General features: G+C 71.0%; 1 protein-coding gene across 1 annotated transcript in view; it reads right to left on the bottom strand.

The window, feature by feature from the left end:
- Positions 1-24467, bottom strand: part of RYR1 (ryanodine receptor 1) — a 109006-nt gene that overhangs the window by 40814 nt on the left and 43725 nt on the right. Inside the window, 28 exon segments of the mRNA XM_039509927.1 lie at positions 54-183; positions 2014-2099; positions 2370-2608; positions 4511-4571; positions 4911-4960; positions 5490-5611; positions 8149-8216; positions 8590-8705; positions 9006-9129; positions 9242-9317; positions 9528-9605; positions 10221-10361; positions 10649-10738; positions 11174-11252; positions 11655-11818; positions 12755-12895; positions 13511-13601; positions 14903-15123; positions 15398-15567; positions 16226-16346; positions 16426-16537; positions 17163-17349; positions 18047-18182; positions 18477-18571; positions 18835-18967; positions 21029-21143; positions 22223-22496; positions 23541-23687. Of these exon segments, the coding sequence (XP_039365861.1) occupies positions 54-183; positions 2014-2099; positions 2370-2608; positions 4511-4571; positions 4911-4960; positions 5490-5611; positions 8149-8216; positions 8590-8705; positions 9006-9129; positions 9242-9317; positions 9528-9605; positions 10221-10361; positions 10649-10738; positions 11174-11252; positions 11655-11818; positions 12755-12895; positions 13511-13601; positions 14903-15123; positions 15398-15567; positions 16226-16346; positions 16426-16537; positions 17163-17349; positions 18047-18182; positions 18477-18571; positions 18835-18967; positions 21029-21143; positions 22223-22496; positions 23541-23687 (3567 nt within the window).

The raw sequence follows: 24467 nt of genomic DNA, 5'->3' as shown, positions 1-24467 counted from the left end.
GGGTGGGGCTGACAGGGCACGGGGGGGGCGACGGGGCGTGGGGGGGCACTCACTGGCGCGCTCCCGCGGCGACTTGGTGGTGTAGACGGAGCAGGGGTTGTGCATGTTCAGGTGCGGCTCCAGGAAGGCCACGGGCATCGCAGCTGCCAGCCGGGCCAGGCACTCACCCAGGGCGGGCGCTGCCTGGGGCGAATCCGAGACCCCTCAGCTGGACACTCGTCCCCGGCCCGGCTCCGTCACACCCCCCACCCGCCGATCCATCGCCCTCCCCTCCGACCCCCCCGGCTCCATCGCTGCTCTGACCCCCACCCCCCGCTCCATCGCCCTCCCTCCGACTCCCGGCTCCATCGCTGCTCTGACCCCACCCCGGCTCCATCGCCCCTGCGCCTCCTCCGACCCCCGGCTCCATCGCTGCTCTGACCCCACCCCGGCTCCACGCCCCTGCGCCTCCCTCCCCTCCGACCCCCGGCTCCATCGCTGCTCTGACCCCACCCGGCTCCATCGCCCCTGCGCCTCCTCCGACCCCGGCTCCATCGCTGCTCTGACCCCCACCCCCCGCTCCATCGCCCCTGCGCCCTCCCCTCCGACCCCCCCCGGCTCCATCGCTGCTCTGACCCCCACCCCCGGCTCCATCGCCCCTGCGCCCTCCCCTCCGACCCCCGGCCCATCGCTGCTCTGACCCCACCCCGGCTCCATCGCCCCTCGCCTCCCCTCCGACCCCGGCTCCATCGCTGCTCTGACCCCACCCCGGCTCCATCGCCCCTCGCCTCCCCTCCGACCCCGGCTCCATCGCTGCTCTGACCCCACCCCGCTCCATCGCCCCTGCGCCTCCTCCGACACCCCGGCTCCATCGCCCCTGCGCCCTCCCCTCCGACCCGGCTCCATCGCCCCTGCGCCCTCCCCTCCGACCCCCCCGGCTCCATCGCTGCTCTGACCCCACCCCTGCTCCATCGCCCCTCGCCTCCCCTCTGACGCCCCGGCTCCATCGCTGCTCTGACCCCACCCCGGCTCCATCGCCCTGCACCTCCTCCGACCCCGGCTCCATCGCTGCTCTGACCCCACCCCTGCTCCATCGCCCCTCGCCCTCCTCTGACCCCGGCTCCATCACTGCTCTGACCCCACCCCGCTCCATCGCCCCTCGCCTCCCCTCCGACCCCAATCCATCGCCCGCCTCGCCTCCTCCGACCCCGGCTCCATCGCTGCTCTGACCCCACCCCGGCTCCATCGCCCCTCGCCTCCTCCGCCCCCAATCCATCGCCCCTCGCCTCCTCCGACCCCGGCTCAATCGCTGCTCTGACCTCCACCCCGCTCCATCGCCCCTCGCCTCCCCTCCGACCCCCCCGGCTCCATCGCCCCTCGCCTCCCCTCCGACCCCGGCTCCATCGCCCCTGCGCCTCCCCTCCGACCCCGGCTCCATCGCTGCTCTGACCCCACCCCTGCTCCATCGCCCCTCGCCTCCCCTCTGACCCCGGCTCCATCGCTGCTCTGACCCCACCCCGGCTCCATCGCCCCTGCACCCTCCTCCGACCCCGGCTCCATCGCTGCTCTGACCCCACCCCGGCTCCATCGCCCTGCGCCTCCTCCGACCCCCGGCTCCATCGCCCCTGCGCCTCCTCCGACCCCGGCTCCATCGCCCCTCGCCTCCCCTCCGACCCCGGCTCCATCGCTGCTCTGACCCCACCCCTGCTCCATCGCCCCTGCGCCTCCTCCGACCCCCAATCCATCGCCTCGCCTCCTCCGACCCCCGGCTCCATCGCTGCTCTGACCCCACCCCGGCTCCATCGCCCCTCGCCCCTCCGACCCCGGCTCCATCGCTGCTCTGACCCCCACCCCCGGCTCCATCGCCCCTGCGCCCTCCCCTCTGACCCCCCCACAGCCGCCATCGCCCCTGCCCCTCCCCTCCGACCCCACCCCCGCTCCATCGCCCCTGCACCCTCCTGACCCCCCTCCACAGCCTCCATCGCCCCTGCGCCCTCCCCTCCGATCCCACCGCCACCGCCCCAGCCCCCCAACTCACCGCTCCACGTAGGGGTTCCTGGTGGTGCCCAGGGAGTAGATGCTACACAGGGTCCGGTAGCAGGAGACCTGGACGTCGTCCACTGGGGGTGGGGAGGGGGCAGATCAGAGAGGGGGGCATTGCCTGGCTCTTGGCGATGATTCACCATGGAAACGGCGGCCCTGCGGCTGGGGCGCCCCCCTGTGGGGTGGGGAGGCACCGAGCGCTGCCACTTGGTACCAGGCCATGGGGGTCCGGCCGCACCCCTGGCACCCCTCCAAATTCTCCCCGGTGCCCCCGTCCCCAATCCCCAGTCCCCTCTGCCCCTGGCGCCCACTAGCACCCCCACCCCGAGGCCCCAGCCCCCCCTTACGGATGACGTCGTCCCCGAACTGGTGCTGGGCGATGTGCTCGAAGAGGGAGGTGAGCACGGGCAGCAGCACCACCGTGGTGTAGTTGATGTTCTGCGCCACGCCCTTCACCTGGGTGCGGGACTGCGACACCTTGCCCAGCTTGAGGTTCTCCACCATCTTCTCGATGTCCTCCGAGGCGCTCTCGAAGAACGAGCGCAGCCCGGCCTTGACGATCTCCGGCCCGGACTTCATCACCGTCCTGCCACGAGAGTGGCTCAGCCGTGGGGTCCCTGCGCAAGCTGCCCCGCGCCCCACCCCAGAGGGGACGCATCCCCCCACCGGGCGAGGGGTTCCTGTGTAAGCTGCCCCGCGCCCCACCCCAGAGGGGACGCATCCCCCCACCGGGCGAGGGGTTCCTGTGTAAGCTGCCCCGCGCCCCACCCCAGAGGGGACGCATCCCCCCACCGGGCGAGGGGTCCCTGTGTAAGCTGCCCCGCGCCCCACCCCAGAGGGGACGCATCCCCGCACCGGGCGAGGGGTCCCTGTGAAACCAGCCCCGCGCCCCACCCCAGAGGGGACGCATCTCCGCGCCGGCGAGGGGTCCCTGCGTAAGCTGCTCTGCGCCCCACCCCAGAGGGGCCGCATCTCCGCGCCGGCGAGGGGTCCCTGCGCAAGCTGCCCCGCGCCCCACCCCAGAGGGGACGCATCCCCCCACCGGGCGAGGGGTCCCTGTGTAAGCTGCCCCGCGCCCCACCCCAGAGGGGACGCATCTCCGCACCGGGCGAGGGGTCCCTGTGAAACCAGCCCCACCCCAGAGGGGACGCATCTCCGTGCCAGCAAGGGGTCCCTGTGTAAGCCTCCCCGCACCCCACCCCAGAGGGGACGCATCTCCGCGCCGGCGAGGGGTCCCTGCGTAAGCTGCCCCACGCCCCACCCCAGAGGGGACGCATCTCCGTGCCAGCGAGGGGTCCCTGCGTAAGCTGCCCCATGCCCCACCCCAGAGGGGACGCATCCCCCCACCGGGCGAGGGGTCCCTGCGTAAGCTGCCCCGCGCCCCACCCCAGAGGGGACGCATCTCCGCGCCGGCGAGGGGTCCCTGAGTAACTAGCCCCGCACCCCACCCCAGAGGGGACACATCTCCCCACCGAGCGAGGGGTCCCTGTGTAACTAGCCCCGCGCCCCACCCCAGAGGGGACGCATCTCCCCACCGGGCGAGGGGTCCCTGTGCAACCTGCCCCACGCCCCACCCCAGAGGGGGAACACATCCATGCCGGCGAGGGGTCCCTGTGTAAGCTGCCCCACATGCCCCACCCCAGAGGGGACGCATCCCCCCACCGGGCAAGGGGTCCCTGTGTAAGCTGCCCCGCGCCCCACCCCAGAGGGGACGCATCCCCCCACCGGGTGAGGGGTCCCTGTGTAAGCTGCCCCGCGCCCCACCCCAGAGGGGACGCATCCCCCCATCGGGCGAGGGGTCCCTGTGTAACCTGCCCCGCGCCCCACCCCAGAGGGGACGCACATCCGTGCCGGCGAGGGGTCCCTGTGTGAGCTGCCCCGCACCCCACCCCAGAGGGGATGCATCCCCCCACCAGGCGAGGGGTCCCTGTGTAAGCTGCTCTGCGCCCCACCCCAGAGGGGACGCACATCCATGCCGGCGAGGGGTCCCTGTGTAACCTGCCCCATGCCCCACTCCAGAGGGGACGCATCCCCCCACCGGGCGAGGGGTCCCTGTGTAACCAGCCCCATGCCCCACCCCAGAGGGGACGCACATCCATGCCGGCGAGGGGTCCCTGTGTAACCTGCCCCACGCCCCACCCCAGAGGGGACGCATCCCCCCACCGGGCGAGGGGTCCCTGTGTAAGCTGCTCTGCGCCCCACCCCAGAGGGGACGCATCCCCCCACCGGGCGAGGGGGCCCTGTGTAACTAGCCCCGTGCCCCACCCCAGAGGGGACGCATCTCCGTACCGGCGAGGGGTTCCTGTGTAAGCTGCCCCGTGCCCCACCCCAGAGGGGACGCATCCCCCCACCGGGCGAGGGGTCCCTGTGTAACTAGCCCCACCCCCCACCCCAGAGGGGACGCATCTCCGCACCGGGCGAGGGGTCCCTGTGTAACCTGCCCCACCCCCCACCCCAGAGGGGAGGGGACCCAGCCCGAGGGGCTCACCTGGCATCCAAGGAGCGAGCCAGGATGTGCAGGCAATTCACCACGGCGGCAGCGTCCGTGCCTGGGGAGAGAGAGCCTGCTCAGGCACCCACTGGGGCAGGGGGGATCCAGGCCTCTGGGGCAGGGGGAGCCAGGCAGAGGGTCCAAGAGACACCTGATAAGCTACAAGCCTGGGCCCAGCGTGGGGGGGCAGGGATACAAGGGGGAGGAGAAAGGGGTTGGGACTGGGGGGCAGGACAGCCTCCGATGAGCCCAGGGCCATCTGGGATGGGTCACAACTGCTCCCTCTGGGGTTTGGCTCAGCCCAGGCCAGACCCCGTCCCTCAAGGCCGGGCGACGGGCAAGGCCAGGTGTCCCCCCCTCCCCCAGAGAGCCCAGCCCCACGGCGAGGGGCGCTTACCGAACAGAGAGACCCGGTGCCTGACCAGGGCCGCAAGCTTGCAGAAAAGGCTGACGGGAGAGTGGGAGAGAGGAAAAGAGAGTGAAAGCGAGAGACACTGCAGAGGACAAGTGCACACAGGGCAGAGATAGGAGGCAGAGAAGGATGGAGGGTCAATGGGGCTCTCCTCACTCCCCCATTAACAGCACTTGGGGGTAGGGAGCCCAGGGTGGGATGGCAGGGGCTGCAGGTTGGGAGTGAGGGGCACTGGCAGAGCTGGGGTGGGGGGAGCCCAGGGTGGGATGGCAGGGGCTGCAGGTTGGGAGTGAGGGGCACTGGCAGAGCTGGGGTGGGGGGAGCCCAGGGTGGGATGGCAGGGGCTGCAGGTCAGGAGTGAGGGGCACCAGCAAAGCCCCACACCTGGAGCTCTGAGTCACCATGCGGGTGAGGGTGGGGGGCGGTTTAAGCCTCCGGCTGCCACGTGGCTGGATGGGGGCATCTGGTCCAACGCACACCTGGGGCCAGGCAGCACTGAGGGTGACTCCTGGGTATGCCCCCCCCCCACCAGCCCAGGCCCCCCCCACTTCACTCCCCACTCACCTGGTGATCATCTCCTTCTCCTTGTTGGAGGCGTGGCCCCCGCTGCCCAGCACCTTGGCGGGTGTGGACAGGAAGTAGAGGCAGTGGTTGTGGAAGTACTGGTTGATGAGAGGCAGCAGGATCTGGGGGGAGGTGGGTCAGTGGAGAGGGCTGGCAGCACCCTGAACCGCTGCCCACCCCCTTCACGTGAATGTCAGGGCCCCCAGAGGGAGAGAATGTGACCTCACCCCACATGGCACAGACAGTGACCTGGGACAGAGACCCGCCCCCACACCCCAAGCCGGGCACCACACCCAGGAGACGGACGGTGACTGGGGACGATGGGGAGTCAGAGTAACAGTGGTGTTAGCTCAGCCTGGCTTTGCTCCCTTTCCCCCACTACCTGCTAGTGCCGATAACACCGGAGCTCCATGGACAGACGCACCGGGCAGCCTGCGCTACCAGCTAGTGCCGATAACACCGGAGCTCCATGGACAGATGCACCGGGCAGCCTGCGCTACCAGCTAGTGCCGATAGCACCGGAGCTCCATGGACAGATGCACCGGGCAGCCTGCGCTACCCGCTAGTGCCGATAACACCGGAGCTCCAAGGACAGACCCACCGGGCAGCCTGCGCTACCAGCTAGTGCCGATAACACCGGAGCTCCATGGACAGATGCACCGGGCAGCCTGTGCTACCAGCTAGTGCCGATAGCACCGGAGCTCCATGGACAGATGCACCGGGCAGCCTGCGCTACCCGCTAGTGCCGATATCACCGGAGCTCCAAGGACAGACCCACCGGGCAGCCTGCGCTACCAGCTAGTGCCGATAACACCGGAGCTCCATGGACAGATGCACCGGGCAGCCTGCGCTACCAGCTAGTGCCGATAGCACCGGAGCTCCATGGACAGACCCACCGGGCAGCCTGCGCTACCAGCTAGTGCCGATAACACCGGAGCTCCAAGGACAGACCCACCGGGCAGCCTGCGCTGCCTGCTAGTGCCGATAACACCGGAGCTCCAAGGACAGACCCACCGGGCAGCCTGCGCTGCCTGCTAGTGCCGATAGCACCGGAGCTCCAAGGACAGACCCACCGGGCAGCCTGCGCTACCCGCTAGTGCCGATAACACCGGAGCTCCAAGGACAGACCCACCGGGCAGCCTGCGCTACCAGCTAGTGCCGATAACACCGGAGCTCCATGGACAGATGCACCGGGCAGCCTGCGCTACCAGCTAGTGCCGATAGCACTGGAGCTCCATGGACAGACCCACCGGGCAGCCTGCGCTACCAGCTAGTGCCGATAACACCGGAGCTCCAAGGACAGACCCACCGGGCAGCCTGAGCTGCCTGCTAGTGCCGATAACACCGGAGCTCCAAGGACAGACCCACCGGGCAGCCTGCGCTGCCTGCTAGTGCCGATAGCACCGGAGCTCCAAGGACAGACCCACCGGGCAGCCTGCGCTACCCGCTAGTGCCGATAACACCGGAGCTCCAAGGACAGACCCACCGGGCAGCCTGCGCTACCAGCTAGTGCCGATAACACCGGAGCTCCAAGGACAGATGCACCGGGCAGCCTGCGCTACCCGCTAGTGCCGATAACACCGGAGCTCCAAGGACAGACCCACCGGGCAGCCTGCGCTGCCTGCTAGTGCCGATAACACCGGAGCTCCAAGGACAGACCCACCGGGCAGCCTGCGCTGCCTGCTAGTGCCGATAACACCGGAGCTCCAAGGACAGACCCACCGGGCAGCCTGCGCTACCAGCTAGTGCCGATAACACCGAGCTCCAGGACAGACCCCCCGGGCAGCCGGCGCTGCCTGCTAGTGCCGATAACACCGGAGCTCCAAGGACAGACCCACCGGGCAGCCTGCGCTACCTGCTAGTGCCGATAGCACCGGAGCTCCAAGGACAGACCCACCGGGCAGCCTGCGCTACCTGCTAGTGCCGATAGCACCGGAGCTCCAAGGACAGACCCACCGGGCAGCCTGCGCTGCCTGCTAGTGCCGATAGCACCGGAGCTCCAAGGACAGATGCACCGGGCAGCCTGCGCTACCCGCTAGTGCCGATAACACCGGAGCTCCAAGGACAGACCCACCGGGCAGCCTGGGCTACCTGCTAGTGCCGATAGCACCGGAGCTCCAAGGACAGACCCACCGGGCAGCCTGCGCTACCCGCTAGTGCCGATAGCACCGGAGCTCCAAGGACAGACCCACCGGGCAGCCTGCGCTACCTGCTAGTGCCGATAGCACCGGAGCTCCAAGGACAGACCCACCGGGCAGCCTGCGCTGCCTGCTAGTGCCGATAACACCGGAGCCCCAAGGACAGACCCACCGGGCAGCCTGCGCTGCCTGCTAGTGCCGATAACACCGGAGCTCCAAGGACAGACCCACCGGGCAGCCCGCGCTGCCTGCTAGTGCCGATAACACCGGAGCTCCAAGGACAGATGCACCGGGCAGCCTGCGCTGCCTGCTAGTGCCGATAACACCGGAGCTCCAAGGACAGATGCACTGGACAACCTGAACTGCGTTACAAAGGCAATAATATCCCAGCCTCCAGCACTTAAGACTCCCCCACGGCTCAGATACCCCTTCCCCAGGATCAAAACCCCTCCCTCCACACCCCCATGGCTCAGGTACCCGCTCCCCACTGCAGGGGGACGGACCAGTCTGGACAAACTTACCTTGGCAAAGAACTTGATCTCCTGCTCGTGGGGGGATTTCTCCACCCGCCCGCTGCTCACCACAGCCTCTGCGAGGAGACAAGATGCTGTGAGCACCTGGGGGGCTGTGGGGATTTTTCTTCCTTCCCGACCCCGGGACTCTGGGTAGATTCAAGCTTTAATACGTTCATGCAACTTTTCCATATTTCTGCAGATGCCTCCAAGCCCCTGGGGAGCAGCTGGCACCCAGGAGAACCCAGGAGTCCTGGTTCCAAATTCCCCTGCTCTAACCCCTAGACACAACTCCCTTCCCAGAGCTGGGCACAGAACCCAGGAGTCCTGGCTCCCAGCCCCTCCTCCGATCCCGGATTTACTGCCCGCCCCAGGGACACAGGGCGCGGTCGAGCCGCTGTGGGTCCCAATGGTACTGGGAGGGGGCTGCCAGGGGCGCATGCGCCCTACCCAGGTGGGCGATGAACTCTTGCGAAATGTCCATCCACTTGAGCAGCTGCTGCAGGAAGCCGTAGGCAAATCGCTTCTCGATGGAAGATGAGTCGAGCTCCATGTCCTTCAGCCCCCTGTGGGAGAGCAGGGTCAGGGGCTCTGAGAACAGACAGGGTGACGGACCCCCGCCCCGCCCCGGGGGGACAGACCCACTCCTGGGGAAGGGAATAGACTGGCGGGGACAATCCCGCCCTTAGGGGGGGAACAGGTGAGGGCGACAGTCTGGCCCCCAGGGGCAATGGACTTGATGGGGTGATCCCCTCAAAGTGGGGATGAGGCCTGACAGGCAGCCCATGGGATGGGGGGGGAAAGGGGGCCCAGGGATCCCAGAAGCAGAGTGAGCCACGGAGAGGCGTCGTCCCCCCTGCCCCCACCTGGTCACAGCGTAGCCGTTCATCTGTAGGAATTTGAGCAGCTCCTGGGCCTTCTCGCGGTCCCGCGCCTTCTCCTTGGCCGTCAGCGTGTCGTAGGGCACCAGCAGCGGGTGGGAGCCCCCCCCTGCCGAGAGAGACGTTAGCCGGCGCCCCGCCCAGCCGGGGGCAGACTCTGAGCTGGGGGAGGCACAGGCAGAGACGCTCCCCGGGGGGGATGGACGGAGGGACACACTCACCTTTGGCCTCCAGCTCCTGCTTCTTCTTACGCCCCCAGGTGTTGTGATAGTTCTCAGCCAGCTGCTCCGCCATGGCCTGTGGGGGGGGGTGAGAGATATTCATCCCCTCGTGGGGCGCTGTGGGGCCCACCCAGCCAGGGAGCGTGACCTATTTCACTCCATGGGGCACACCCAGATGCACCAATCCGAGCACAGCTACCCCTCCCACACCTGACTTCCATGCCAGCTGGCCCGGGGGGTAAAGGGCCCAGATCGGTGGTGGTGGTGGGGGGGGAACATGTCTCACCTGCAGCTCCCGGGACAGCGTCACCCCCGACAGGTCGATGGGCTGGGGGTTGTATCCATGGCTGGGGTCGTAGGTCGCCTGTGGGGGAGGGATTAGAATTCAGAGGGGCCGTGTGTCCCCCCCCAGGTCGTACCGTCACTGTCCCGCGTTTCCGCTCCCCCAGTCACACCGCCATGCTGGCTGGATCTGCAGCCTCTCCCTCTGTGTGTCATGGGCCCTCTACTGCTCCCGGCTGGTGGGGATCCTCTGTGGTTCACAGGCTGGTGCTCTCGCCCACCCAGCTCCGAATGCCCGTGCTGTGTGGCTAGTGGGCTGCAGGTTCATTCCAGGGGGTAGGGGCGTCCCTCAGAGTGTCAGGCTGGCCACAGAGGCCAAGCCGCTCCTCGGGGGTGAACTCAGCTTCGACGCCCCCCTACAAACCCACCCTAGGCACTGCTCGCTTCACTGGATGGGCAGCTCAGTGCTCCCCTCCCCCCACGGAGCCTGCGCCCAACAGCAGAGCTGGAGGAACCCAGGAGTCCTGGCTCTCAGCCACCTGCTCTGACCACTGGACCCCACTCCCCTCCCAGAGCTGGGGAGTCCTGATCCCCAAAAACCCCATCCCCCCCTCTAACCACTAGACCCCACCCCTCTCCTAGAGCCGGAACAGAACCCAGGAGTCCTGAGCCCCCCCACGAGCCGCGCTGCCCTCACCTGGGCCGACTGCGAGATCTTTCGCGTCTTCTTCTTCTCGGTCTTCTCCTCCTCGCCTTCGTGGGGCTTCTCCACCATCCACTCCCAGGCGATCATGGCTTTGAGCGACTCCTTGATTGGCCAGCGGTAGATCTCCTTGTCCTGCGGGGCCAAGCCGGGTGCTGGCTCAGGGCTTGGTTGGGTGCAGGGGGAGGTGGGTAGCGGGACGGAAAGACACCCCCCCTTGGACTGAGGGCTGAGATCTGCACCGCCGGGGAGACAGAGGGGGATGGGGGGGGAACCAGTGGGTTCCCAGGGTCTCCGTCCCCAACCTGTGCATCCTGGCAGGTGCGTTGGGGGAGTTTGGCTGGCGGGGGTGGCTGGAGTGGGTGGGGGGGTGCAGGTGGGGGGACCAATGGGCTGGGGCCAGGAGGGGGAGGGGCGGGTACCTTTTCAGAGAAGGTCTTGTAGGGACGCAGCATAGGGTGGGTCTTGGCCTCCTCATCGATCGTCTCCCCGAAGGTCCAGTTGTTCTGGATCTGCCGGAGGAAAGGTCCCAGGTGTTGGCCCCAGGGGTCACAGGGGTCACGGACAGAGGGGGTGGGGGTGGGGTTGGGGGGTAACAAGGGAAGTCACACAGAGGGCGGAGGTCATAGCGTGGACCTGGGGGTCATGGGGAGGTCACACTGAGGTCACGAGGAGGTCAGGAGGTCCTGAGGGTTCACAGCAAGGGTAGAGTCACAGGGGTCATGGGGAGGTCACACAGGGGAAGCAGTGCATTGTGGGCTGGTGGGGGGAGCAGTGCATTGTGGGCCAGCAGGGTAGCAGGAGCAGTGCATTGTGGGCCGGTGGGGGAAGCAGTGCATTGTGGGCTGGCAGGGGCGGGGGGAGCAATGCATTGTTGGTTGGCAGGTGGAGCAGTGCATTGTGGGCCGGTGGGGGAAGCAGTGCATTGTGGGCCGCGGGCCCCGTACCTGGTCAAAGGCCCACTTCTCGTGCGTGTGCTCGGCGTATTTGTTGATAAACGCGTCCAGCTTCTCGGGGATGATGACGCTGTGGGGGGGAGGAGCAGTGCTCAGGGGGGAGCTTCCCAGCTGGGCCTGGGCACACGTGGCTTTAGGGGGGCAGGGCCTGGGGGGAGCCAAACTCCATCCCAAAGGGGTGCTGCCCCACAGCCCAGCACTCCCAATGCGGGTGCCTGCCCCACAGAGCTCTGGGACGGGAACAGCAGGGGGCTGCGGGTTGGGAGTGAGGGGGCAGAGCTGGGCTGGCAGGGGGCTGCGGGTCGGGAGTGAGGGGCACTCCCAGGGGGCGGGAGGATCTATGGGGGTGGGGGCGGGGCTGGCAGGGGGCTGGCCGGGGGCTGCGGGTCGGGAGTGAGGGGCACTCCCAGGGGGCGGGAGGATCTACGCCACCCAGGGCCCCCTCCATGACCCCAGTCCGGGGGCTCCTCACTTGAGGGTCTCGACGGGCTTGGGGTCGAAGTTGCCCTCGGCGTCTACGGAGGCCTTCTTCTCCATCTTGGAGGAGTAGCTGGCGTCCACGTAGTCGGGGGGCAGGGCGCCGGCGATGGCGCACAGGCAGGGCATGGCCAGCTTGTACAGCTCCGCCTTGAACTTCTGGGGGGGGCGGGGGCGGGGTCAGGGGGGCCCAGCCGGCACCCTGCCCCCAGACCCCCCATTCCCTCTCCCGTTCTGCCCCCCAGAGCCCCCTTCTCCTCCCCATCCTCCTTCCCAGCCCCCCATTCCCTCTCCCGTTCTGCCCCCCAGAGCCCCCTCTCCTCCCCATCCTCCTTCCCAGCCCCCCATTCCCTCCCCCGTTCTGCCCTCCAGCCCCCCTCTCCTCCCCATCCTCCTTCCCAGCCCCCCATTCCCTCTCCCGTTCTGCCCTCCAGAGCCCCCTCTCCTCCCCATCCTCCTTCTCAGCCCCCATTCCCTCCCCGTTCTGCCCCCAGAGCCCCTCTCCTCCCCATCCTCCTTCCCAGCCCCCATTCCCTCCCCGTTCTGCCCTCCAGAGCCCCCTCTCCTCCCCATCCTCTTCCCAGCCCCCATTCCCTCCCCGTTCTGCCCCCAGAGCCCCTCTCCTCCCCATCCTCCTTCCCAGCCCCCATTCCTCCCCGTTCTGCCCCCCAGAGCCCCCTCTCCTCCCCATCCTCCTTCCCAGCCCCCATTCCTCCCCGTTCTGCCCCCCAGCCCCTCTCCTCCCCATCCTCCTTCCTCAGCCCCCATTCCCTCCCCGTTCTGCCCTCCAGCCCCTTCTCCTCCCCATCCTCCTTCTCAGCCCCCATTCCCATCCCCGTTCTGCCCCCAGAGCCCCTCTCCTCCCCATCCTCCTTCTCAGCCCCATTCCTCCCCGTTCTGCCCTCCAGCCCCCTCTCCTCCCCATCCTCCTCCTCAGCCCCCTTCCCCGCCCATTCTGCCCTCCAGCCCCCTTCTCCTCCCCATCCTCCTTCCCAGCCCCCATTCCTCCCCGTTCTGCCCTCCAGAGCCCCCTCTCCTCCCGATCACCCTCCCCATCTTGTCCCCCCCCAAACACACCGTCGTATCCCACCCCACCTTGTGGGCCAGGGAGTCGAAGATGCCCCAGAAGAGCTTGCGGGTGAGGTGCAGCTCCTCCTCGGAGCTGACGCCGTAGCTGGCCCAGCCCGTGGGCAGGCAGTAATACTTCCAGCACCGCTCGTAGTGGTTGTTCAGGAGCTGGGGGGGTGGGGGGGGGGATGGATACAGTTCCTGGGGGAGCCCGCTGGGTCGCAGGCCACAGCGCTGCCCCCGCATGCAGGGCAGGACACCCCGCCTACGCCCGGGGGCATTGCAGCCCTGGGCACCGCCCTCCCCTGGCACAGCCCCCTGAGCTGGGGGACCCCACAGCAGCCGTCGCTGGGGAGCGCCCCACTTTCTGCAGGACGGCGTCACGCTCTGCTGCACTGTGAGCTCACTGGGTGCGCCCCAGAGCGTTCCAGCGCCCCGCGGCCCGGCCGGCCCCCCAGAGGCGCGTCCCAGAGCCCCGCGGCCCGGCCGGCCCCCCAGAGGCGCGTCCCAGGGCCCCGCGGCCCGGCCGGCCCCCCAGAGGTGCGTCCCAGGGCCCCGTGGCCCGGCCGGCCCCCCAGCCCAGCCGGCCCCCCAGAGGCGCGTCCCAGGGCCCCGCGGCCCGGCTGGCCCCCCAGAGGCGCGTCCCAGGGCCCCGGGGCCCGGCCGGCCCCCCAGAGGCGCGTCCCAGGGCCCCTCGTTCTCCAGTGTTCCCCACCAGCGAGCAGCGAGCCGGCGCCCGGCCCGCGCAGCAGCCTCGCATCCCCCCCACGCTTCACCCCTCACCTTCAGGGGCATCTTGGCAAACTCGTTGAGGATGGGCACGTCGAAGACCAGCCGGCGCAGCAGGTGCTGCAGCATGGAGGGCCGGATGTACCTGGGGGGAGAGAGCCGCTCTCACAACGGGACAGGCTGCCTGAGACACGGGGGGGGGGGGTGAACCTGCGGAACCCCCCGCTGCAGGGTATCCCCAAGGCAAATGGCAGTGCCTGCTTGGTGCGTCTCAGGCCTCAGGCCGGGAGCTGACCAGCGGCTGGGGGTCTGGAAGGCCCTCCCTGCTGGGACAGCTGGGGACGCCCCGAGTAGGGCTGGCAGCCCGGTACGGCCTCTGCCGTGGATGGGGGGCTCAACACCTGGCATCGGTTGGAGCCGGGACTGCAGGGCCACAGACCCAGCTGGTCCCACTCAGAGCCTGTGACCCCTAGCAAGGGAAGGGCTCGGGTCCCACGGCCCAGCTGGCTCCAGCAAAATCAGGACAGGGGCACCCTGATCGGGGCCCGAGGGGCCAGCCCCCTGTCCTGAGGCTGCTCTGTGGGGCCAGGCCCCGTGTCCCAAGGGGCCAGGCTCCGTGTCCTGAGGATGCTCTGTGGGGCCAGGCCCCGTGTCCCGGGGGGGGGGGCCCGAGGGGCCAGGCCCCGTGTCCTGAGGGGAACCCGAGGATCCAGGCCCCGTGTCCTGAGGCTGCTCTGTGGGGCCAGGCCCCGTGTCCCGAGGGGAGCCCGAGGGTCCAGGCCCCGTGTCCTGAGGCTGCTCTGTGGGGCCAGGCTCCGTGTCCCGAGGGGGGCCCGAGGGGCCAGGCCCTGTGTCCCGAGGGGCCAGGCCCCGTGTCCCGAGGGGGGCCCGAGGGGCCAGGCCCCGTGTCCCGAGGGGGGCCCGAGGGGCCAGGCCCTGTGTCCCGAGGGGGGCCCGAGAGGCCAGGCCCTGTGTCCTGAGGATGCTCTCTGGAGCCAGGCCCCGTGTCCCGAGGGGGGCCTGAGGGGCCAGGCCCTGTGTCCCGAGAGGCCAGGCCCCGTGTCCCGAGGGGGACCTGAGGGGCCAGGCCCCGTGTCCCGAGGGGCCAGGCCCCGTGTCCCGAGGGGGGTCTGTGGGGCCAGGCCTCGTGTCCTGAGGGGGGCCCGAGGGGCCAGGCCCCGTGTCCCAAGGGGGTGTGTGGGGCCAGGCCCCGTGTCCCGAGGGGGGCCCGAGGGGCCAGGCCCTGTGTCCCGAGGGGCCAGGCCCCGTGTCCCGAGGGGGGCCTGAGGGGCCAGGCCCCGTGTCCCGAGGGGGATCTGTGGGGCCAGGCCCCGTGTCCCGAGGGGCCAGGCCCCGTGTCCTGAGGATGCTCTGTGGGGCCAGGCCCCGTGTCCCGAGGGGGGCCCGAGGGGCCAGGCCCCAGCCCCAGGGCTCGCCGGGCCGTACCGGCACAGAGCCATGAGACACTCCTCGATGACGTCGCGCTGGGCCTTGGTGAGGGAGCGCCCGCGGGAGAGCCGGTAGATGGTGTGCAGCATGGAGTCCACCATGATGGCGCGGTGCTCGGTGCCCGCGAAGAGGGGCGCGCACTTGGTGACGAGGGGCAGCACGGCGCAGCACAGGTACCGGTTCAGGGCCAGCGCCATCTCCGTGGTGCTGAACGCCACCTGGGGGGAGGCAGGTTACAGCGGAGGAGGGGCATGGGGGGGATCCCAGCCGGCTGCCCCACGGCCCCGCCCCCAGGCAGTGTGGGGGGGATCCTGGCTGGCTGCCCCACGGCCCTGCCCAGGTGGTGGTGGTGGGGATCCCAGCCGGCTGCCCCACGGCCCTGCCCCCAGGTGGTGGTGGGGGGGTTCCTGTGGCTGCCCCACGGCCCTGCCCCCAGGTGGTGGTGGTGGTGGAGGATCCCAGCCGGCTGCCCCACGGCCCTGCCCCACTCACGGTGTCGAGCGAGGCGGCGGCCCGCATGTCGGGCAGGAAGCCGACCTCCAGCACGTGCAGCAGGAAGTCCTGGCTCTCGATGCCGTAGACGCGGTCCAGGAACAGCACCATGGGGGCCTTGTGATCCGGCACGAAGCTGGCCGACATCCGGGGCTCCACCACGTTCCCGTCTGGGGGGAGACTCCGGCTCAGCCCTGCCCCACCCGCCCCCCAAACACGGGAGTCTCCAGGGTCCCCCTTGGGAAGAAAGAGGCTCAGCATCCTTGGCCTCTCGGCGGAGACCCCGAATATCAGCCCCTCGCCCCCAGCCAGCTGATCCTGGGCCTGCCTGCCCTGTGCCCCGTTCCCCATTCCCGCCCCCTGAGCCAGCCAGTCCCAACCCCGCCCCAGGGCCAGACCAGAGCCAGTGCTCCCCCAAGGGCCATTCCCTGCCCCCCTAAGCCAGCCAGCCCCCCACCCCAGGTCGATGGGAGCTGCTCCCAGAGGGGAGAGGCCCCGGGTCCCCCCGAACCAGCCAGCCCCCCACCCCAGGTCGATGGGAGCTGCTCCCAGAGGGGAGAGGCCCCGGGTCCCCCGGACCAGCCAGCCCCCCGCCCAGGGCCGATGGGAGCTGGTGCCCCCAGAGGGGAGAGGCCCCGGGTCCCCCCGAACCAGCCAGCCCCCCGCCCAGGGCCAATGGGAGCTGGTGCCCCCAGAGGGGAGAGGCCCCGGGTTCCCCCGAACCAGCCAGCCCCCCGCCCAGGGCCGATGGGAGCTGGTGCCCCCAGAGGGGAGAGGCCCCGGGTTCCCCTGGCCCAGGGCTGATGGGCGCCGCCCCCCGGCCCGTACCCTTGCCAAAGGCAGGGATCTGCAGCGGGAGGCTGATGATGCCGACCAGGTCGTCCAGGGGCACCAGGGAGCGCAGGATGGCCCGGATCCGCAGCGCCTCGCCCTTCCCGGCCTGAATCAGCTGTGGGCAGAGAGCGCAGGCGTCACCCATCGGGCACCCCGCGCCCCCAGCCCTCCCCCGCCCCGAGCCGGGCGCTTACGTGCATCTCGGGGGCACAGCGCCCCAGCAGGTCGATCAGCGCCGCGTAGAAGGACATGATGGCGTTGCCCAGGTGCACCCGGTTCTCCTCGTGCGTCTCCTCCCCCCCGAACCTGCCGGGGCACAGAAAGTGTGAGGGGGGGGCAGGGATCCTGCCCCCCGCCAGCCCCCGCCAGGGAGGGACAGCGCGTCGCTGGGCTGGGCACACGGGGGCCTGGGGTGTTGGCGTGGGCGGAGGCCAGGGTTGGGGGGCGGGCAGAGAAGACGCGAATGCTGGAGGACACCCACGTGGGTGGGGGCGTGGGGGGCCCGGGGAGGGGGGCGCAGGAAGAGGGGAGCGTGCAGGGCTGGCGGGGTGACCGTGGAAGGGATGGGTGGGTCTCAGCGGGACGACACGCAGTGCAGCCCCCGTGGAGCGGCGCTCTGCAAGGCAGCGTTCGCCCTGGTGGGGGCACACACAGACACCCTGTGCACACCACGGCACGCACACACACACTGCCCATGTGCTCACAGCTACACACCTGCGTGCCCACACACACAGCGCTGGCGCAAACGTGTACCACGCACCAACCGTGCAAACACACACACACAGCTGCACACCCAGAAAACACGGTGTCCACCACGGTCTATGCACCCCCGCGGCACAGCACAGAGCTCTGTGCCCGCGGCACGGCCCTTGTTCGCACGCACGCACGCACACACTCGACCCTGCCCGTGCGAATCCACGCCCGCACGCACAGCTCCCGCCGACGGTCCTTCTTCACGGTGGGCCCGTCCCGGGCCGGGTCCTCCGAGATCTTGATGGCCTCTTCGATGGCAGCCAGCAGCCCGCTGCCGCCCTCGCCGCGCAGGGCGGGTCCGAAGCACTCGGGCCGGCGGATCAGCAGCCGCACCACCACGTTGGCGTTTTCCTCCACGCTCTCGCCTGCAGGGGCGGGAGGGCACCGCGCTCAGACCCGGCGCACCCTGCCTCACTGCTGGGTGCAGGAAAGGGGAGCCCTGACCCGGGGGTGGGGGGGAGATCTGGCTGGGACCTCTCGGTGCCAAGGGAGGGGGAGAGGTAATGGGGGGCGGGAGGGCTGGCACCTCCCAGGGCTCTTCGATCCAAGCCAGGCTCACCTAGCAAGAGACATGTTCCCGCCCTGCACCGAGCCGGGGTGTGTGTGTGTGTGGGGGGGCCTTTACCCCATGATCCGCCCTGAACCAAGCTGGGGGCGGTCTTTTGTCTCACGACCTGCCCTGCCCCGAGCCGGGGGGTCTTTGCACCACGACCTGCCCTGCCCCGAGCCGGGGGGGTCGTCTTTGCACCACGACCTGCCCTGCCCCGAGCCGGGGGGGGCGTCTTTGCACCACGACCTGCCCTGCCCCGAGCCGGGGGGGGTGTCTTTGCACCACGACCTGCCCTGCCCCGAGCCGGGGGCGGGGTCGACCCGCCCTGCACCGAGCCGGGGGCGGGTCTTTGCACCACGACCCGCCCTGCACCGAGCCGGGGGCGGGTCTTTGCACCACGACCCGCCCTGCCCCGAGCCGGGCGGGGTCTTTGCACCACGACCCGCCCTGCCCCGAGCCGGGGGGCTCCGCACACAGGGATCCCCCCATCCCTGCCGTGCCCTGTGGCTCACCGTTGACGAAGACGGCGAAGCGCAGGAAGTCGAGGTAGCGCTCCCCCCCGCAGGGGTTCCAGCCGATGTCGGGGTAGCCCTTGGCCAGCAGCATGGGGCAGCTCTGCAGGCCGCAGCTCGCCAGGTACGTCCCCACCTGGGGAAGAGAACACGCAGACCGTGTCGGGGTGTACGTGTCCTCCCGAAGCAGCCAAGCAGCGGGGGTGGCAGGGAAAGGGCCAGCGGGCTGACGGCGCTCGGTGAAACGATGCCCATTTACACCAGCTGGGATCTGGCCCCAAACCTGTCCCCCCGCAAAAATCTCCCCCTCACCCCCACCAGCCCGGTCAGTTTCACACTCCCTCCCTGGTCAGTTGCGCTCTGTCCCCTACCCTGCAAACCTCTCCCCCCCCATCACCACAGGCCCCCCGCCCCCCACCCCGCCCCCCACCTTCTCCAGGTCCTGCTCCTGCAGCGCCAGCGCCAGCTCGTTGTTGTCGATGACGGAGGCAGCAGCCACATCCAGGGGAGTGGATCCCCGCATGCCTAGGGGAGAAGAGGGGCCCGCCCGGGGGAGGGCAGAGGGGTTAGCACCCGGGGGCTCAGGAAGGGGGCCGGGCGTGAGCAGGGCAGTGTGCGAGGAGCTGCCTGGTGTTTGCACACGTGTGTGTGTGTCACGCTGCCCCCTGCTGGAGGGGCTGAGCCCTGCTCTGAGTGTGTGTGTCCCTGCTGCCCGCTGCTGGAGGAGATCGCACCCCACCAGCTCTGTGTCCTGAGCCCCGTACTGCCAGCGGCTGTGGGGAGCTCACCCAGCCCGATGCCGCTGTTCTCCAGCAGGTAGCTGAGGTGGTCGAACATGGAGCGCTGGTTCTGGCGGCTGATGCGGCAGAAGTAGCAGAGGAAGCGGCAGCAGTTGGTGACCATCTTAGGGAAGCGAATCTCCTGGGGGGGGGGGCAACAGGGTATTGGAGATGCCAGTAAATCCCCCCCCCCCACCCCTGCTCAGCCAACCCCCACCTCCCCGCTCTGCTCAGGGGCAAGAGGCCCTTCCCCCACCCTCCCCCTATTTCTACCCGCTGCCGGGGCTGGAGTCTCCTCCCCTGCAGCTCTCACAGCCGGGGGGGGGAGGGGGGGAGGGGTCTCTCTCCTCCCTGCCCCCTCTGGCCCTGCAGCAGCAGCCCCACCTCCGGGCCACCCTGCCACCCCCCACAATGGGGGCACAAGAGCCTCCTCCCGCTGAGCCTCCTCCCCTTTGCGCCTTCCCAGGGGTAGCTGCATCTCAGCACCAGGGGAGGGGGCATGTATAAACAGCCCCCGCGCCCCGCCCCAGAGGCAGCTGCATCTCAGCACCAGGGGAGGGGGCCCTGTATAAACAGCCCCCGCGCCCCGCCCCAGAGGCAGCTGCATCTCAGCACCAGGGGAGGGGGCCCTGTATAACCAGCCCCCGCGCCCCGCCCCAGAGGCAGCTGCATCTCAGCACCAGGGGAGGGGGCCCTGTATAAACAGCCCCCGCGCCCCGCCCCAGAGACGGCTGCATCTCAGCACCAGGGGAGGGGGCCCTGTATAAACAGCCCCCACGCCCCGCCCCAGAGGCGGCTGCATCTCAGCACCAGGGGAGGGGGCCCTGTATAAACAGCCCCCGCGCCCCGCCCCAGAGGCGGCTGCATCTCAGCACCAGGGGCGGGGGCCCTGTATAACCAGCCCCCACGCCCCGCCCCAGAGGCGGCTGCATCTCAGCACCAGGGGAGGGGGCCCTGTATAACCAGCCCCCGCGCCCCGCCCCAGAGGCGGCTGCATCTCAGCACCAGGGGAGGGGGCCCTGTATAACCAGCCCCCGCGCCCCGCCCCAGAGGCAGCTGCATCTCAGCACCAGGGGAGGGGGCCCTGTATAACCAGACCCCGCGCCCCGCCCCAGAGGCAGCTGCATCTCAGCACCAGGGGAGGGGGCCCTGTATAACCAGCCCCCGCGCCCTGCCCCAGAGGCAGCTGCATCTCAGCACCAGGGGAGGGGGCCCTGTATAACCAGCCCCCGCGCCCCGCCCCAGAGGCAGCTGTCTTTGGTTACTGAATACAACTTGGTGCGTCGTGTGCGCTCAGTGCCATTCGTTGCATTTCTTTAAGGCCGGGGGTTTCTGCGCCCGGTCTCAGTTCTTTGCAATGCTCGGCTCAGCGGTTTCTGAGCTACGCCCCACACAGCCTAGGCATTCAAGGGCGGGTCCAACCCCGACACACACTTCCCTTCCCCCCACAATCGGACACTGCTCAGAGGGAGCAGGGAGGTGTGGGGCAGGCCCTATGGCAGAGCTGGGGGTGGGGAGCCCAGGGCTGGGAAAGCAGGGGGCTGTGGATCGGGCATGGGGGTGCTGGCAGCAAGGCAGGGGGACCCCAGGGCTGGGGGGAGGGGTGCTGGCAGTGAAGCAGGGGAACCCCAGGGCCAGGGGATGCCAGTGGTGAGAGGACCCCGGGGCCGGGGGAGGCGGGGCAGGGGGCTCCGGCGGAGCGGGGGGACCCCGGGGCCGGGGGAGGCGGGGCAGGGGGCTCCGGCGGAGCGGGGGGACCCCGGGGCCGGGGGAGGCGGGGCAGGGGCCCGCGGAGCGGGGACCCCGGGCCGGGGAGGCGGGCAGGGGCTCCGGCGGAGCGGGGACCCCGGGCCGGGAGGCGGGCAGGGGCCCGGCGAGCGGGGACCCCGGGCCGGGAGGCGGGCAGGGGCCCGCGGAGCAGGGGACCCCGGGCCGGGGATGCGGGGCAGGGGCCCGGCGGAGCGGGGGGACCCCGGGGCCGGGGGAGGCGGGGCAGGGGGCTCCGGCGGAGCGGGGGAACCCCGGGGACGGGGCTCCGGCGGAGCAGGGGGACCCCGGGGCCGGGGGAGGCGGGGCAGGGGGACCCCAAGGCCAGGGCTGGCTGTTCTCTGACAGGATCTGCTCTAGGAACTGTTTGGGGGCAGGTCTCTGGCCTGGGTTATTCGGGGGGTCCCGCTAGGAGCTGGGGTGACGTCGAGCTCACCTTGGACTCGCCCCCTCCCAGCACGTTGACCATGACCTCCATGACCGTCTCGTGCATGCCCAGCGCGCGCATCAGGTTGGGGTGCTGGTAGAAGACTTTGTTGTTCATGATGTTTCTGCGGAGGAAGAAGGGGACGGGGGAGATATGGACCCTGCGGAGCCGGCGGCACCGGGCTGGTGCCATGCTGGGGGCTGAGTCACCGGTGCAGGGAGTGTGTGCGTGGGGGGGTCCTGGCACACGCCTCGCCCCGCCCCCCACTGACCTCTCATGATTGGGAGCAGGGAGGTGTGGGGCAGGCCCTATGGCAGAGATGGGGTGGGGAGCCCAGCGCTGGGAGAGCAGGGGGCTGTGGAGCAGGGCTGGGGGGCATGGACAGCGAGGGGAACCCAGGCCCAGGGGGGCAGGCGGCGAGGGGACCCCAGGCCCAGGGGTGGGCGGCGAGGGGGACCCCAGGGACCGGGGCGGGCGGCGAGGGGACCCCAGGGCCCGGGGCGGGCGGCGAGGGGACCCCAGGGCCCGGGGCGGGCGGCGAGGGGACCCCAGGGCCGAGGAGGCAGCGAGGGGACCCCAGGCCCAGGGGCGGGTGGCGAGGGGACCCCAGGGCCGGGGCGGCGAGGGGACCCCAGGGACCGGGGGCGGGCTGCAGGGGGACCCCAGGGCCGAGGAGGCTGCAGGGGACCCCAGGGCCCGGGGCGGCGAGGGGACCCCAGGGCCCGGTGGGGGCGGCGAGGGGACCCCTGGCCGGGGGTGGGCAGGCGGCAAGGGGGACCCCAGGGCCAGGGGCAGGCGGCGAGGGGACCCCAGGCCCGGGGGGGCAGGCGGCGAGGGGACCCCAGGCCCGGGGGGGCATTCGGCGAGGGGACCCCAGGCCCGGGGGGGCCTTCGGCGAGAGGGACCCCAGGCCCGGGGGGGGCATTCGGCGAGAGGGACCCCAGGGCCCGGGGGGGGGGGCGGCGAGGGGGACCCCAGGCCCGGGGGGGCAGGCGGCGAGGGGACCCCAGGCCCGGGGGGGCAGGCGGCGAGCGGGACCCCAGGCCCGGTGGGGGCAGGCGGCGAGGGGACCCCAGGCCCGGGGGGGCAGGCGGCGAGGGGACCCCAGGCCCAGGGGGGCAGGCGGCGTGGGGACCCCAGGCCCGGGGGGGCAGGCGGCGAGCGGGACCCCAGGCCCGGGGGGGCAGGCGGCGAGCGGGATACCCGATGCTCTGGATCATGAGCGTCTCCTCCTCCGGGCCCATCTGCACGATGAGCAGCGAGCGGATCTGGCCCAGGCTCTCGAGCAGGCTCATGGCGTCGCCCACGGAGACGGCGTTGATGGTGTAGGCCCGGGGCAGGGCGCGGAGCAGCTCCCCGATGGCGTCGTACTGCCGGTGCAGCAGGCTGAACATGACGCGCACCAGCGCCGGGCTCTGGATGAAGGACTCCTGCGCCCAGTGCACCATGGTGTGGGAGATCAGCTCCTGCAGCGTGCCTGGGGCGGGGTCAGCGCCAGGCCGGGGAGCAGGGGCATTGGCAGGCCAGGGGCAGTGCCAGGCCACGGGGGCAGGGGCAGTGCCAGGCCAGGGGCAGTGCCAGGCCACGGGGGCAGGGGCAGTGCCAGGCTGGGGGCAGTGCCAGGCTGGGGGTCAGGCCATGGGGGCAATGCCAGGCCGGGGGCAGGGGTAGTGCCAGGCCAGGGGCAGCGCCAGGCCATGGGGAGGGGGCAGCAGCAGGCCGCTGGGGACAGTCCCAGGCCATTGGGGGGCAGGGGACAATCCCAGGCCATTGGGGGGCAGGGGGCAGCGCCAGGCCGCTGGGGGGGGATAGTCCCAGGCCCTTGGGGGGCAGGGGACAGTCCCAGGCCATTGGGGGGCAGGGGGCAGCGCCAGGCCGCTGGGGGGGCAGGGGGCAGTGCCGGGGGCAGCGGCAGCACCATGGGGCCTGCACACAAGGACTGGGGCATCATGGGACCCAGAGCTCAGGGGCCCTCTGCAATGGGGGGCTTACAACAAGAGGCTTGTAGGTCCCTTCCCCCCAGCGTGACACCTCTGCATGGGGGGCAGGGCGTGCCTGGCACCACCCCACCCACAGAGGGGATGCCATAGGTACCAGCCCCCCAACTTTCCCCCAGCCAGCCCCCAGCTCCTCCTGCCAGCCCCCGGCCACTGCCCCCAGCCAGCCCCGGCTCCCTCCCCAGCCAGCCCCGGCCCTCCTGCCAGCCCCGGCCACTGCCCCAGCCAGCCCCGGCTCCTCCCCAGCCAGCCCCGGCCCTCCCCTGCCAGCCCCGGCCACTGCCCCCAGCCAGCCCCCGGCTCCCTCCCAGCCAGCCCCCGGCTCCTGCTCCCAGCCAGCCCCCGGCTCCTCCCAGCCAGCCCCCGGCCACTGCCCCCAGCCAGCCCCCGGCTCCCTCCCAGCCAGCCCCGGCCACTGCCCCCAGCCAGCCCCCGGCTCCTCCCCAGCCAGCCCCCGGCCACTGCCCCCAGCCAGCCCCCGGCCACTGCCCCCCAGCCAGCCCCCCGGCTCCCGCCCAGCTCACTGGGCGCCGGCTCCTCCTCGGGGGGCAGCTCGTCCTCCTGCTCCTTCTTCTTGCGGAAGCTCAGCACCTTCTCCACCAGGATCCTGAGCCGGTGCTGCAGGGACGTGTCCTCCTCCTCCTCCTCCTCCCCCCCTTCGGCCTCGATGCCTGCGGGGACACAGCACGAATGGGCCCTGGGGATGGGGGGGACACCCGGCGGGACAGGGCCCTGGGAGTGGGGGGACACCCGGTGGGACAGGGCCCTGGGCCCTGGGGGTGGGGGGAGACACCCGGCGGGACAGGGCCCCGGGCACTGGGAGTGGGGGGACACCCGGCGGGATGGGGCCCTGGGCACTGGGAGTGGGGGGACACCCGGCGGGACAGGGCCCTGGGCCCTGGGGGTGGGGGGAGACCCGGCGGGATGGGGCCCTGGGCACTGGGAGTGGGGGGACACCCGGCGGGACAGGGCCCTGGGCACTGGGGGTGGGGAGACCCGCGGGATGGGGCCCTGGGCACTGGGAGTGGGGACACCCGGCGGGACAGGGCCCTGGGCACTGGGGGTGGGGGGACACCCAGCGGGATGGGGCCCTGGGGGTGGGGGGAGACCCGGCGGGATGGGGCCCTGGGCACTGGGAGTGGGGGGACACCCGGCGGGACCGGGCCCCGGGCACTGGGAGTGGGGGGACACCCGGCGGGACAGGGCCCTGGGCACTGGGAGTGGGGGGACACCCGGCGGGACAGGGCCCTGGGCACTGGGGGGGGGGGGAGACATGGGGCAGGACGGGGCCCCGGGCACTGGGGGTGGGGACACCCGGGACGGGCCCCGGGCACTGGGGTGGGGACACCCAGCGGGACAGGGCCCTGGGGGTGGGGAGACATGGGGCGGGACGGGCCTTGGGGGTGGGGAGACCCGGCGGGACAGGGCCCTGGGGGTGGGGGGACACCCGG

The sequence above is a fragment of the Mauremys reevesii genome, linkage group 22 (assembly GCF_016161935.1).
Source record: "Mauremys reevesii isolate NIE-2019 linkage group 22, ASM1616193v1, whole genome shotgun sequence".
In the NCBI taxonomy this organism is placed as follows: domain Eukaryota; kingdom Metazoa; phylum Chordata; order Testudines; family Geoemydidae; genus Mauremys; species Mauremys reevesii.
The sequence above is the reverse complement of the archived record's forward strand: the minus strand, read 5'-3'. Positions and strand labels throughout refer to the sequence as shown.